Genomic DNA, 14138 nt, shown 5'->3' on the forward strand with positions numbered 1-14138 from the left:
CTTGTCTATAGCTTACGAACTGAAGCCAGGCCACAACACAGGGTTACTGGTTTGTCACAGCTTCAGCCATGGAGCAGGGCTGGCTCTAGAACTCCCAGTTTTTCTCCTCCTCCTGTCACCCTACACACGGTGTTAAGGAAGTCGCGGGCTCTTGTAGCATTTTGGGGTCAGAGTGGGTCGGCACTGGCCTCGGTCTGATCTCACCCCCACAAATGCCAGCCCCATATGTCACTTCTATTTCTTGAACTTCGAATAGGACTGCCAGGGAGTTAGGGATGGATTGCAGCTGGAAGGAAAGCATGGAATTAACCTTGCTCTGAGGCAAAGCCACACACTTCCACCATCTCAGATAACCTTCCGTGGTCCAAGGACCTTAAAGTTGCTCACAAGACTTCTATACTTTTAGTATATTTATTATTACCTTCCAAAGATCTGTAAACCGATACACCCGGCTGGCCCCGATGGTCCCTTTCAGCTCTAAAGTTCTAAAACCCTCTTGTGATCAGAGCTCTAGAGGCGTGCCTTTGCGTGGATGGACCCAGGTAGATTTCACCCAGGCCTGCATCATCCCAGGAGGGTTGTGCGCCGAGCACCCTCTGAGCTGTCTCCCACGCTGCTGGCAGTCTGGGTGGTGATGCTGTCTCTCACCACTTCCCCCGCACTTTCATCCACTCCTGTGGTTTAAGCGCTGGCTCCCCGCCTGTGGAAGAGAGGACTTCAACCCTCACCTCCTCGCTGTCTTCCCGTTCCGCAGATGATGACCCAGGTGGAGGGACAGCAGAAGAACCTGGTGCATGCCATCGAGTCTCTGCCGGGGTCCGGGCCCCTGACTGCCTTGGACCAGGACCTGCTGCTCCTGAAAGCTACCTCTGCTGCCACCCTCAGCTGCCTTGGGGAGTGCCTGAGCCTGCTCCAGCAGAGCCTGCACCAGGCCAGTCAGCCCAGCCACAGGCCCGGGGCGTCGGGTAAGACCTCCGGGGGCCCGCCCGGGGCTGCAAGTGCGCGCTCTCCGATGTACGCATGCGTGTGTCTGTCTGCCACCGCCTTCCGCCTTTAAATCCATCCATCTCGCCTTTTATCCAAGCGCTTCTCCATTTACCCCTTCTTCCTTCCCCACCTCGCTTGGGCTATATTTTTATTTCTGTTTTACCCGTTAGCAATTGCCATCCTATGCACAATTTAACGTGTTTCCATGAATACTCTGAAACTACTTTGAGACGTGCTGGCACCCTGTTCTCCGTTGCACTGCGTTTGTGAATTTTGCACTCAGTGTTGTGTTTGCAAGACTCATTGCTATGCAGCCTCTAGTCCACTATTTTTTTTTTTTTTTTTTTTTTTTTTTTTGCGGTACGCGGGCCTCTCACTGCTGTGGCCTCTCCCGTTGCGGAGCACAGGCTCCGGATGCGCAGGCTCAGCGGCCATGGCTCACGCGCCCAGCCGCTCCGCGGCATGTGGGATCTTCCCGGACCGGGGCACGGACACATGGGATCTTCCCGGACCGGGGCACGGACCCGCGTCCCCTGCATCGACAGGCGGACTCTCAACCACTGCGCCACCAGGGAAGCCCTAGTCCACTATTTCTAACTGTGCCTGTGGAGTGCGTCCCCCGACACTTGGCTCCACACCTTCTCCTGATGGACACCCGCCTTACCTCCTGCTCTCTGGACACCCGCTCCCCCATCCCTTTCCTGTCCCCTCAGGGCCCGGTATGAGAATTTCTCTGGAATACATAGCAGAAGCATTTCCAGTTCTTTATCAAGAAGTTAGATATAATAATAACCCCCCTTAAGATGCTCCAATCCTTTTGAAGTGTTTAATCGATAAGCACATAGAAAGATATTAGGGAAGATTAAATTAAATGATAAAGGTGAAAATGGCTTGAGATTGGTCATGTCATATAGAATTGTAAAGTATTAGAAATAAGAGACGAATTGAAGCCTCATGGAGCTTTGTTGCCCAGTGTTCAATTAATTAATGAGAAATGAGGCAGTTCAGGTGATGGAAAGTATAGCTGGGTTATGACAGATAGTCTGTATTTCACGCTTCCCACAAGCCGCCTTTGCCTTCCTCTTTCACCAAGGTTAAAAGCGGGATGTTGGTTTCCTACAGTAAACCGTATAAGGGTAATTCGGGTTTCTTTCTGTAATACCCACCATCACGTACTAAGCGCTGATTCTGTCAGCATTTGGCTTTTGCTACACATTTTCTGAAATCTTCACCAAGTAGATATTATGCCCATCACGTGGGTGAGTTGCTGAGGCTCAGAGGGGTTAAATGACCTGCCCGAGGCCACCCAGCTACGGCAGAGCCACGTCCAGAGGTGGGCTCTTCCCACTGTGGCAGGTGCCTGGGGTCCTTTGTTCAGTCCAGAATGGAACACCCAGCGGACTCTGGGTTCCCCAAACTGGGGCCAGGGACACTGTCCTGCTCACATCATAATTTTCTCAGGGCAGATCTATCTTCTTTTTCTTTACTTTTTTTTGGAAATAATTTGAGACGTCTAGAAAAGTAACAAGCATAGTATGAAAAATCCTCATATCCCCAAATACTCTGAATGCCAACATTTTCTGACATTTGCTTCATTATCTTCTGTCTGTATATAGAAGCCTATTATAATATTCTAACCACTTAAGAGTAAGTTGCAGACTTGGTATATATCTTTACTCTTATATACCTCAGTGTAAATTTCATTAAAAGAAAGAAAAAAAAAAAGGACACTCTCCTATGTAATAACAGCGCAGTGGTCAAACTCCGTAAATTAACATGAATACAATCCTCTTCCTAATCTGCAGACCTTACTAAATTTTGCTGATGGCTCCATCAATGTCCTCTGTAACAAAAGGAAAAACATTCAGGTACAGGATACAGGCTGGGAGGGGCATGTGTGTCGAGGCACAGAGTGAAGGCACCCAATCTGCTTTTCTCCTTCCTTCTTCCTTCTCTACTTGAAAAGTGGGACTCTGATGCTGAGTCTCCCTGACTTTTCCTGATCTGGATGGAGCCTCGGTGAGTGCGTCGGGGCTTGGGCACAAATCAGTGTTAGACCGGATGCTTCTCAAGATTCCTAGGATCCCTCTCACACCAGATTGTATGTCCAGCCTCTGGAACAGGCTCATTCCGAGAATGAGTGGATAGAAGCTTGACCCATTTTCTTATTCCTAAAATTCATCCTTTACATTTTTCTTCAGGGTGGCTTTCTAGCAAATTTCTAATTTTTGTTCCTGATTTTCATTGTGTCTCTGGGGTTTTTAAGGGCCTGGAGGGACAAAGCTCGCGGTGGAATTTCAGATGTGATGACAGGTGGAAATGAGGACTATTGGGGTGGGAGGAGGGGGAGACCGAGCAGTGTCGCCGACACTATGCCACCAACCATGCTGCCTTCTGCAGCTCTTCACTGTCCCACCCCTGGCCTGGCCCCGTTTGTCCATCCTCCCTTCCTTTTAGCCATTTTTTTTTTTAACATCTTTATTAGAGTATAACTGCTTTACAATGGTGTGTTAGTTTCTGCTTTATAACAAAGTGAATCAGCTATACGTATACATATATCCCCATATCTCCTCCCTCTTGCGTCTCCCTCTCACCCTCCCTATCCCACCCCTCTAGGTGGTCACAAAGCACCGAGCTGATCTCTGTGTGTTTTTAGCCATTTTTACCAAAGAACTTGGCTGAAGATTGGAGAATAGAGCATGAAGCATCATAAGAGTTATTTTGTTTCTTTGTCTTCTTAACCCTTCCAAAGTTACATTCCATATAACACAACCCCTTAGGTTTTAAAACATTCTGCATGTGTCTTTTAAATCTGTGCTACATGCATTGGTTAAGAATCCGCCTGCCAATGCAGGGGACACGGGTTCAATCCCTGGTCCGGGAAGATCCCACATGCCATGGAGCGACTAAGCCTGTGTGCCACAACTACTGAGCCTGCACTCTAGAGCCCGCAAGCCACAACTACTGAGCCCGTGTGCCACAACTACTGAAGCCCGCGTGCCTAGAGCCAGTGCTCTGCAACAAGAGAAGCCACCACAATGAGAAGCCTGTGCACCACAAGGAAGAGTAGCCCCCGCTAGCCACAACTAGAGAAAAGCCCGCGCACAGCAACAAAGACCCAACGCAGCAAAAATAAATAAATAAAGCTGTGCCACACATTTGGGGGAAGAAATGGAATCACTTCCTGCATCCAAAGCATCTCAGTTGCCTGCAGTTAAAATGGATTTCCAGACTCTCAAGCTAGCAGAATAAGAGAATCTGACAACCCTGGGAGTGTCACCACAAAATGTGTTTGTTTAGAATCTCAGGGCTCTTGAGGTTGATAGTGGCTGTAGCAGACTGACTCCCGCTGATAAAAACATAATGGTTATATCCAAGGAGTGCCAGGCTGGGTTGATGGAAATCAAAATCTCATTAAAGCCAACCTCTGTCGGGGTTTCCTCTAGATGTTCAAGGGGCCTGGGGCGGGGGATGCAGATCCCCTAGCACAGCCGGTATCCATGGGCATTGTTCTTGAAATTTCTATGCTTTCTGACTCCTGCACTGATTTTTTTTCCTTCTGCCTCTCTTCAGAATCAAAAATTAATTTGTGGTCTTGCAGCATTTCATCTTCCGTAGCCTCTCATTGCATCTTCTGGGGAATGTGTCGGCTCTGGAGCCTTTGTCTGCAAATGTTGCTCCCTGATCCTGATTTCATTTCAAACACGCAGAGCAACTGGACCAAGGTCCAGAATTACCTGAGCGTTCACCTGCTCCCACCTATGCATTTCAGGCTCTAGGCCTGTCTCTGATGTTACCTCTAAGATACGCGGGACTGAAATGCTTCATTTAACTTCTGTTTATGAAGAGGTTTATAGCTAAAATTAATAAAGTAACTTGGCTTTGTGACCAAGGCTTGTGTTGTGCAGCTCTCCTCTGTCCTGTTGACTAGATCTCCTCCAGCATCTTGATGGAGGCAGTTGATTGACGGGGTGGGGCAGGTGGGCATCTGGTTTCCTGAGTCTAGATGTGCGCCTCTGATTTTACGTGGAGAGGCAGGCAGGGCTGCTCCAGAGATGGCTGGGCTGCTTGGGAATCTGGGCTTGAGGGGGGTTCTGGAACCTTAAAGTGGTCTAGGGGCAGAGTAGTCTGCTGCCTGTGCTTTTGGGTAGTTCCTCAATTGCACCCTTGATGCGGGGAACTTGCTTCAAAGTCAGTGCAGGCACCTGTGACCAGGCCAGCACGTTCTAGTGCGAGGTCAGAGCTGAGTACCAACGAATGGTGGGTGCAGGGCACGTTGGGAGAGAACATTGGGGTCAGAGCTGCTGGAGCGAGGATGGCAGAGCCTCAGGGAATAGCCGGATGATGCCCATGCCCTTGGACATAAATCAGGGCCAGAGATCAAAACAAGTGTAATTGAAGAGAGGAGAACCGGAGCGGAATTTAATATGTGCTTCTTAACTTGCCCTTCCAATGACTTTTTCATTCTCTTTTAAGATTTGTGGGGATTGTCAGTTAATAAGCCAGTTGCATTGGTTCCTCCTATTTTGGGGTTTGGCCAACAGGGTCAAATCGGTGACACTATTGTTATAGGTACTCTTCTTGGCTTTTCTGGCCCGTTGCCGTCTTCCTTCTGCTCTGCTTCGCTTTTTTCCAGAAACAGCTTCAGATTCTCAACCTTCATCTCTTTTCCCCACTCAGAGATTCTCTTTGCTTTGCCCTGTCTCTTATACCTTCTTTCTCAATACCTGCTGCTTCTGGTGAAAATGAGTCCCACATAAGTCACCTTCCCTTATTTTGTGATTAAAAGCCAAGATAGAAATGTGACGATTCCTTCAGTAAACAGCATATGGAGAAAATGGAAAAGCTAGCATTGCAGACTATTTCAGATGGTAGTATTTTTTTACAACTGTATAAACAGATTTTTTGAGTGGCAGCTCCTCCGTAAAGAAAGCAGTTAGATCCTAACATCCCAGCTTTTCATCATAAATATGCCTATGTTTTTCCCACGTTTGTAAATGTCAGTCTTATTCCATTTGGGAAAACCCCTCTCAGGTTGATTGAACCTGGGAGGCGTGGATTCACTGTGTTACAGGAAGAGGCAGGGGACCTTCCAGGGACCTTCACCTGTCACTGGCCTCTGAGCAGAGGTGTCACAGCCCTGGCACGGGCACTGCAGCTCCCAGCACTCAAGCAGGGTATAAACCGAGGCTAAGGACAGAGGAAGACAGTTCCACGGTCAAACCTTAAAGCCCACAGTTAAATCTTCTGTAGCTTTCTTTCTGCTTCTGGTTGGTTCAAAGAACCAGAAACCCTTTTTTTCCTTCTTCCTGGCATTCTTCTGTCTACTTAGGCATGTTGTGTGAGGAGATGCAGGCGTGTGTCAAAGCCTGGTTTAAGGACTGGGTTTGCCATTTGGTGGACATCCGATCCTTTGTCTTCCTCCTCTCTTCTGTTGGATCATCTTTGATGGTCTCCTGCTCACAAAGGTTAAGGTGGACCAGAAAGTGGAAGGTAATTAACATGCAGTTACCTGATTGACCACCAGTCAGCAGCCACATGGTAATATTTGATCCCAGTCTTCTTTGCATTTGTACTTGCTGGTGTGTTTGTGATCTTCTGAGTCACTTTCTATAAGTGAGGCATATTTTCTCATCTGTCAAACACATCAACAGTAACACACACCATTAGCCTTTGTGCCACTAAGAAAAAGCTGCCAATTAAACTATGACACGCCACTGAGTGTAAGATGAACTCCAACTTCAGAGTCGTCAAAATGTGAAAATTGCTGTGTCTTCCGATTAATGAAATATGGTTTAGACTTGCATTTTGTTTTATGACACAATCTTGAGAATCTATCTTTCAAAAGAATAACACAGTCCATTTATTTTTTCCCTTACACTGGTGGTTGTTTTTCTGTTGGTCTCTGTTACACTTTTTTTTTTTTTAAATAAATTTATTTATTTATTTGTGGCTGCGTTGGGTCTTTCTCTACTTGCGGTGAATGGGGGTTACTCTTCATTGTGGTGCGTGCAGTTATCATTGTGGTGGCTTCTCTTGTTGTGGAGCCCGGGCTCTAGGTGTGCAGGCTTCAGCAGTTGTGGCTCGCGGGCTTAGTTGCTCTGCGGCATGTGGGATCTTCCCGGGCCAGGGCTCGAACACGTGTCCCCTGCATTGGCAGGCAGATTCTTAACCACTGCGCCACCAGGGAAGTCCCTCTGTTATGCTTCTTGTTTTCATGTTTCTATGCTGCTTTTCTTGTTTCCTCTTATTTTGCTACACAGATTGTATTCCCTTTTCTTTAGTGTTTTGGGAAAAAATATGTACATAAAGTCTAGTAGTAGTTACAATGCATTGTTCATAAGCATTCTTTAACTTGTGTTTTTCTAATCATCAAAATCAAGAATGACACTGTGTCTTCACTCTCTCCTTTAGTGCTGAAGACTTAGAATACTTTAACTTCTTTGTTTCTCAGATAGACTTCCCAATTTTTGGTAATATAATATGGGGGCTATTGTTATTAGTATTTAAATATTAATTGAATACTTAATAATGTGTGATAATGATTAAATCTCTTTAAAAGAATTTTAACTTCATAGTTGTGTAATCACGTTTATAAAAAAGTATTTAGGGGCTTCCCTGGTGGCACAGTGGTTGAGAGTCCGCCTGCCGATGCAGGGGACACGGGTTCGTGCCCCGGTCCGGGAAGATCCCACATGCCGCGGAGTGGCTGGGCCTGTGAGCCATGGCCGCTGGGCCTGCGTGTCCGGAGCCTGTGCTCTGCAACGGGAGAGGCCACAACAGTGAGAGGCCCGTGTACCGCAAAACAAACAAACAAACAAAGAAACAAACAAAAAGAAGTATTTAAATTCAGTTCTAGGACTGGGACAGGATGAAATGAAGTGAGGCACCCACCGTGAGCACACATTTAAGGGTGCCAAAGTAATTAAGGTAAATGCTATTTTAGTGCAATATTTTTAAACCAAAATTATTGCAAAAAATCCAGGATGAACAAAATATCAAAACCTTAAATAAAAACAGGATTAGATAGTGTGAGGCAGGTGAGACTGAGTCCTTTAAGACATTTTTTGTTTTGGCATTAATTTTGATTTAAAAAATATTGCGTGAACATGTCATTTATCTTGACTACTGAGTGTTTTGGCACCTCTTTAAATCTTACCCCTGGGCAAGTGTCTTTTTACTTCCCCTGAGTCCCATCCTTGCTCAGCTCTGTGTTCAGCTGGGTTCATTGCTCACTGCCAGTCCTTTTATACAGCTTCTCCAGTCTTGAGTTCTTAATTCTGCTTCTTTTCTTCATGTATTGGGATATGTCCTCAAGTCGTTTTTTTCTCCCAGAAGGTAGAATATTTTCTGAGTCTCTGCAGCGCTGCTCAGAAGGCATACAGTGCAGAGTTTAAGAGTCTGGGCTCTGGAGCCAGGTGGCCTGGGTTTTCATCTCCCTTGTACCCTGACACTTACCAGCTCTTGTGCCTTTTTGTTTCTTTACGTGTCAAGTGGACATAACAATAGGACCTACCCATGGGTCGTCATTAGGATTAGATGAGTTCACGCATGTAAATTTTATATGGTAGTCCTTGGCACCTAGCAAGAGCTCAATAAATGCTGACTCTTTTTGGCAGAGGAAAGATAATTTGTCTGAAGATAAGCATCATCCCCCCCAGCGCGCACCCACCTTCAAATCTGTAGACTTTTATTTGCATTATTCTCTTCATCTACTCACCTTCTGGTGTTTAGTGTTGCAGCAAAACCCAAGACTAGCTTGATTTCTTTTTTCCTTTAGGGCAGGTCTAACTTTTCTGCCTAAATGCTTGGAAAATTTTTTCTCATGATTTTTTTTTAATTAAAAAATGTTGCCAACTTCATGAGCCAGGCAGTCATTATACTACTCTAGTTTTGTATGTGTTTGAAATTTCAGTGAGAAAAAGCCTAAGAAAATATCGCCAAGCTGTGTCTAGATGTGAGTCTTTTCCCATTGGTTTTGCTGGACTGAGGTGGGCTGTTCTCAGCAGAACCCAAAGCCCTCTCTTCCGCTCGGGCTGTGTTTCTTTACTTCTGTCACTGTTTATTGTTTCTGTCCCACTGATCTGATCTCTTTACTTTAGGGTCTCTGTTGTGTATCTTCTGTCTTATGTTCTGTCTCATTGCTGGTCTTGTGCCCTTTGCAGCTGCTCACTGGTAGAACTTCATCTTCTTGACACACTACTTACTCGACTTTCTACATGGTAGATTCTACTTTTTCCTCGTTTCGGTATTAACCTTAATTCTGCTAATGTTGACTTTGTTTCCTTATAATAATTCCTTTCTGCCTCTATCTCCTTCTTCACCTCAGTCTGTTTTCTTCTTCTGGCTCTCTGTTCTCGTTTCATAGCGGCTACTTTATTTTGTATTGTTGCAAGGATACACCTCTCCTGATGTTTTCTCTGACACCTTATGTTAGAAATTTCAGAGATATATTGTTCCTATAAGCCTTCTGAGTATCCTTCTGAGGATAACTGTTTCTTTTCCCAAGCACTATATGGTCCTTTTTTTTTTTTTTTTAACTAGTGAAAACTTTTACATTTAAAATTAGCCAGCTGGACTCAGTTTAGATGATCCCAGTTTTGTTGGCAACATCCAAAGCATCATAGTCAGGAGCCAGTCGAACATATGCCTTCTTCTCTCCATCAGGCCTGATGAGGGTGTTCACCTTAGCCACGTCAGTGTCATAGAGCTTCTTCACAGCCTATTTAATCTGGCGCTTGTTGGCCTTGGCATCCACAGTGAACACCAGTGTGTCGTTGTCTTCTGTTTTCTTCATGGCTGACTTGGTGGTGAGGGGGAACTTGATGATGGCATAGTGGTCAAGCTTGCGTCTCCTAGGGGTGCCCTTCCTGGGATATTTGGGCTGCCTCCTGAGCTGTAGTGTTTTGGGCCGTTGGAAGGTGGGTGACATCCGGATCTTCTTTTTTTGTGTGGCCGTGGACGCCTTTCAGCACTGCTTTCTTGGCCTTCAAAGCCTTTGCTTTGGCTTCGGCTTTGGGAGGGGCAGGGGCTGAGAGAAGGAAAGAAAATGAGGGTGTGGGCGTGCTCACTACTGGTCTTGAGGCTGGAAGTGATTGATTTATACACTCGTTTTCATTCACTCTGTATTAGAATTTTCCTCCTTTATCCTCACATGAGGCAGCTCTCTCCAGACTCCCAAACCAGTGGCTGGTGGTTAGAGCAGCTGGACTGGTCTGAGGCGGTCTTCTCTCCTGTCCTCCCTCACTGGTTCTTTGATGCTCTGACTCCATAGAATGTACAGAAAACTGCATTAACCAGCGTGCATTGCTACCCCCACCCTTCCTGTCCTGGTCTTTGTCTCAGGATGCTGTGTATCACAAGCAGGCCAGACTCTACTTCCTGCCCTGTTGTCTGTCTCCTGGTTATCATCTCTGAATGATGGTGGTGTGGAGGGGAGGGAGGGACAGAGTTAAGGTATGGGAGTAATGATGGAACATTGTCCTGATTGCCTAGGAGAGCAGATTTCATTTTTTCCCTTAGTGCTTTTTTAAGTTTTCCTAATTATTCTAGAGGACATTTACTACTTGCATAATAAAATAAAATGAAAAGAAAGTAGTACCCCTGTATTTATGAGACAGCTGCCCAGTATTTAAGATATGAATCCAACTTCAGGTCTCTGAGGAGGAGTTGGTCAACAGGACAGGTAAGAAGTATCTTTCCACCTTTCTTAGGGAAGATTCTGGGTCTTGGAACCCTGGGTTGGTTTTCTTAGTCCAACCCCATCCACCTTATTATTTATGGGGATTCTTCATAAGCCTGTCCTTAGCTCATCCTTCAGCCTTTGATTTTAGTGTTGTGAGTTTCTAACTTTTTAAAAATGACATCAAGGACTGATATATGGATGCCTTTTTGCCGTTAAAAAAAAAGTTGTGGTAAAAATACAAATTAAAAAAATTTGGATTGGTTCAAGATGGTGGAGTAGAAGGATGTGCTCTCACTCCCTCTTGCGAGAACACTGGAATCACAACTAACTGCTGAACAGTCATCGACAGGAAGACACTGGAACTCACCAAAAAAGATACCCCACATCCAAAGACAAAAGAGAAGCCACAAAGAGACGGTAGGAGGGGCGCAATCACAATAAAATCAAATCCCATAACTGCTGGGTGGGTGACTCACAAACTGGAGAACACTTATACCATAGAAGTCCACCCACTGGATAGAAGGTTCTGAGCCCCATGTCAGGCTTCTGAACCAGGGGGTCTGGCAATGAGAAGAGGAATTCCCAGAGAATCAGACTTTGAAGGCTAGCAGGATTTGATTGCAGAACTTCGACAGGACTTGGGGAAACAGAGACTCCACTCTTGGAGGGCACACACAAAGTAGTGTATGTATCGGGACCCAGGGGAAGGAGCAGTAACCCCATAGAGGTTGAACCAGGCCTACCTGTTAGTGTTGGAGGGTCTCCTGCAGAGGCGGGGGGGTGGCTCTGTCTCACCATGAAGACAAGGACACTGGCAGCAGAAGTTCTGGGAAGTACTCCTTGGCGAGAGCCCTCCCAGAGTCCACCATTAGCCCCACCAAAGAGCCCAGGTAGGCTCCAGTGTTGGGTCACCTCAGGCCAAACAACCAACAGGGAGGGGACCCACCCCACCTATCAGCAGACAAGAGGATTAAAGTTTTACTGAGCTCTGTCCACCAGAGCAACACTCAGCTCTACCCACCACCAGTCCCTCCCATCAGGAAACTGGCACAAGCCTCTTAGATAGCCTCATCCACCAGAGGGCAGACAGCAGAAGCAAGAAGAACTACAATCCTGTAGCCTGTGATACAAAAACCACATTCACAGAAAGATAGACAAGATGAAAAGGCAGAGGGCTACGTACCAGATGAAGCAACAAGATAAAACCCCAGAAAAATAACTAAATGAAGTGGAGATAGGCAACCTTCCAGAAAAAGAATTCAGAATAATGATAGTGAAGATGATCCAGGACCTTGGAAAAAGAATGGAGGCAAAGATCGAGAAGATGCAAGAAATGTTTCACAAAGATCTAGAAGAATTAAAGAACAAACAAACAGAGATGAACAATACAATAACTGAAATGAAAACTACACTAGAAGGAATCAATAGCAGAATAACTGAGGCGGAAGAACGGATAAGTGACCTGGAAGACAGAATGGTGGAATTCACTGCCACGGAACAGAATAAGGAAAAAAGAATGAAAAGAAATGAAGACAGCCTAAGAGACATCTGCGACAACATTAAACACAATAACATTCGCATTATAGGGGTCCCAGAAGGAGAAGAGAGAGAGAAAGGACCCGAGAAAATATTTGAAGAGATTATAGTCAAAAACTTCTCTAACATGGGAAAGGAAATAGCCACCAAAGTACAGGAAGTGCAGAGAGTCCCATACAGGATAAACCCAAGGAGAAACACACCGAGACACATAGTAATCAAATTGGCAAAAATTAAAGACAAAGAAAAATTATTGAAAGCAGCAAGAGAAAATACTTAAAGTGCTGAAAGGGAAGAAGCTACAACCAAGATTACTCTACCCAGCAAGGATCTCATTCAGATTCGATGGAGAAATCAGAAGTTTTACAGACAAGCGAAAGCTAAGAGAATTCAGCACCACCAAACCAGCTCTACAACAAATGCTAAAGGAACTTCTCTAAGTGGGAAACACAAGGGAAGAAAAGGCCCTATGAAAACAAACCCAAAACAATTAAGAAAATGGTAATAGGAACACACATATTGATAATTACCTTAAATGTGACTGGATTAAATGCTCCAACCAAAAGACACAGGCTTGCTGAGTGGATACAAAAACAAGACCCATATATGTGCCATCTACAAGAGACCCACTTCAGACCTAGGGACACGTGCAGACTGAAAGTGAGGGGATGGAAAAAGATATTCCTTGCAAATAGAAATCAAAAGAAAGCTGGAGTAGCAATACTCATATCAGATAAAATAGACTTTAAAATAAAGAATGTTACAAGAGACAAGGAAGGACACTACATGATGATCAAGGGATCAATCCAAGAAGAAAATATAACAATTATAAATATATATGCACCCAACATAGGAGCACTTCAATACATAAGGCAACTGCTAACAGCTGTAAAAGAGGAAATCGACAGTAACACAATCATAGTGGGGGACTTTAACACCTCATTTACACCAATGGACAGATCAGCCAAACAGAAAATTAATAAGGAAACAGAAGCTTTAAATGACACAATAGACCAGATAGATTTAATTGATATTTATAGGACATTCCATCCAAAAACAGCAGATTACACTTTCTTCTTAAGTGCGCACAGAACATTCTCCAGGATAGCTCATATCTTGGGTCACAAATCAAGCCTCAGTAAATTTAAGAAAATTGAAATCATATCAAGCATCTTTTCTGACAACAGTGCTATGAGATTAGAAATCAATTACAAGGGAAAAAATGTAAAAAACACAAACACATGGAGGCTAAACAATACGTTATTAAATAACCAAGAGATCACTGAGGAAATCAAAGAGGAAATCAAAAAATACCTGGAGACAAATGACAATGAAAACACGATGATCCAAAACCTATGGGATGCAGCAAAAGCATTTCTAAGAGGGAAGTTTATAGCTATAAAAGCCTACCTCAAAAACAAGAAAAATCTCACATAAACAATCTAATCTTACACCTAAAGGAGCTAGAGAAAGAAGAACAAACAAAACCCAAAGTTAGCAGAAGGAAAGAAATCAGGAATATCAGAGCAGAAATAAATGAAATAGAAACAATACAACAATAGCAACGATCAATAAAACTGGTTCTTTGAGGAGGTAAACAAAGCTGGTCCTTTGAGGAGGTAAACAAAATTGATAACTCATTAGCCAGACTCATCAAGAAAAAGAGGGAGAGGACTCAAATCAATAAAATTAGAAATGAAAAAAGAGAAGTTACAGTGGACACCTCAGAAATACAAAGCATCATAAGGGACTACTACAAGCAACTATATGCCAATAAAATGGACAACCTGGAAGAAATGGACAAATTCTTAGAAAGGTGTAACTTTCCAAGACTGAACCAGGAAGAAATAGAAAAAACGAACAGACCAGTCACAAGTAATGAAATTGAAACTGTGATTAAACATCTTCCAACAAACAAAAGTCCAGGACC

At 44.5% G+C, this 14138-nt stretch overlaps 1 protein-coding gene and 1 pseudogene across 3 annotated transcripts in view; one reads left to right on the top strand and one right to left on the bottom strand.

Annotated features, from left to right (window-relative positions):
• OSBPL10 (oxysterol binding protein like 10) overlaps positions 1 to 14138 on the top strand; it is a 322389-nt gene that overhangs the window by 237953 nt on the left and 70298 nt on the right. For all 3 annotated transcript variants that reach the window (XM_060162471.1, XM_060162469.1, XM_060162470.1), the window contains exon 5: positions 755 to 965. In XM_060162471.1, the coding sequence (XP_060018454.1) occupies positions 755 to 965 (211 nt within the window). The remainder of the gene's footprint in view (positions 1 to 754; positions 966 to 14138) is intronic.
• LOC132527190 (large ribosomal subunit protein uL23-like) lies at positions 9553 to 10009 on the bottom strand (annotated as a pseudogene).

Source organism: Lagenorhynchus albirostris, chromosome 10, assembly GCF_949774975.1.
Source record: "Lagenorhynchus albirostris chromosome 10, mLagAlb1.1, whole genome shotgun sequence".
Classification (NCBI taxonomy): Eukaryota; Metazoa; Chordata; class Mammalia; order Artiodactyla; family Delphinidae; genus Lagenorhynchus; species Lagenorhynchus albirostris.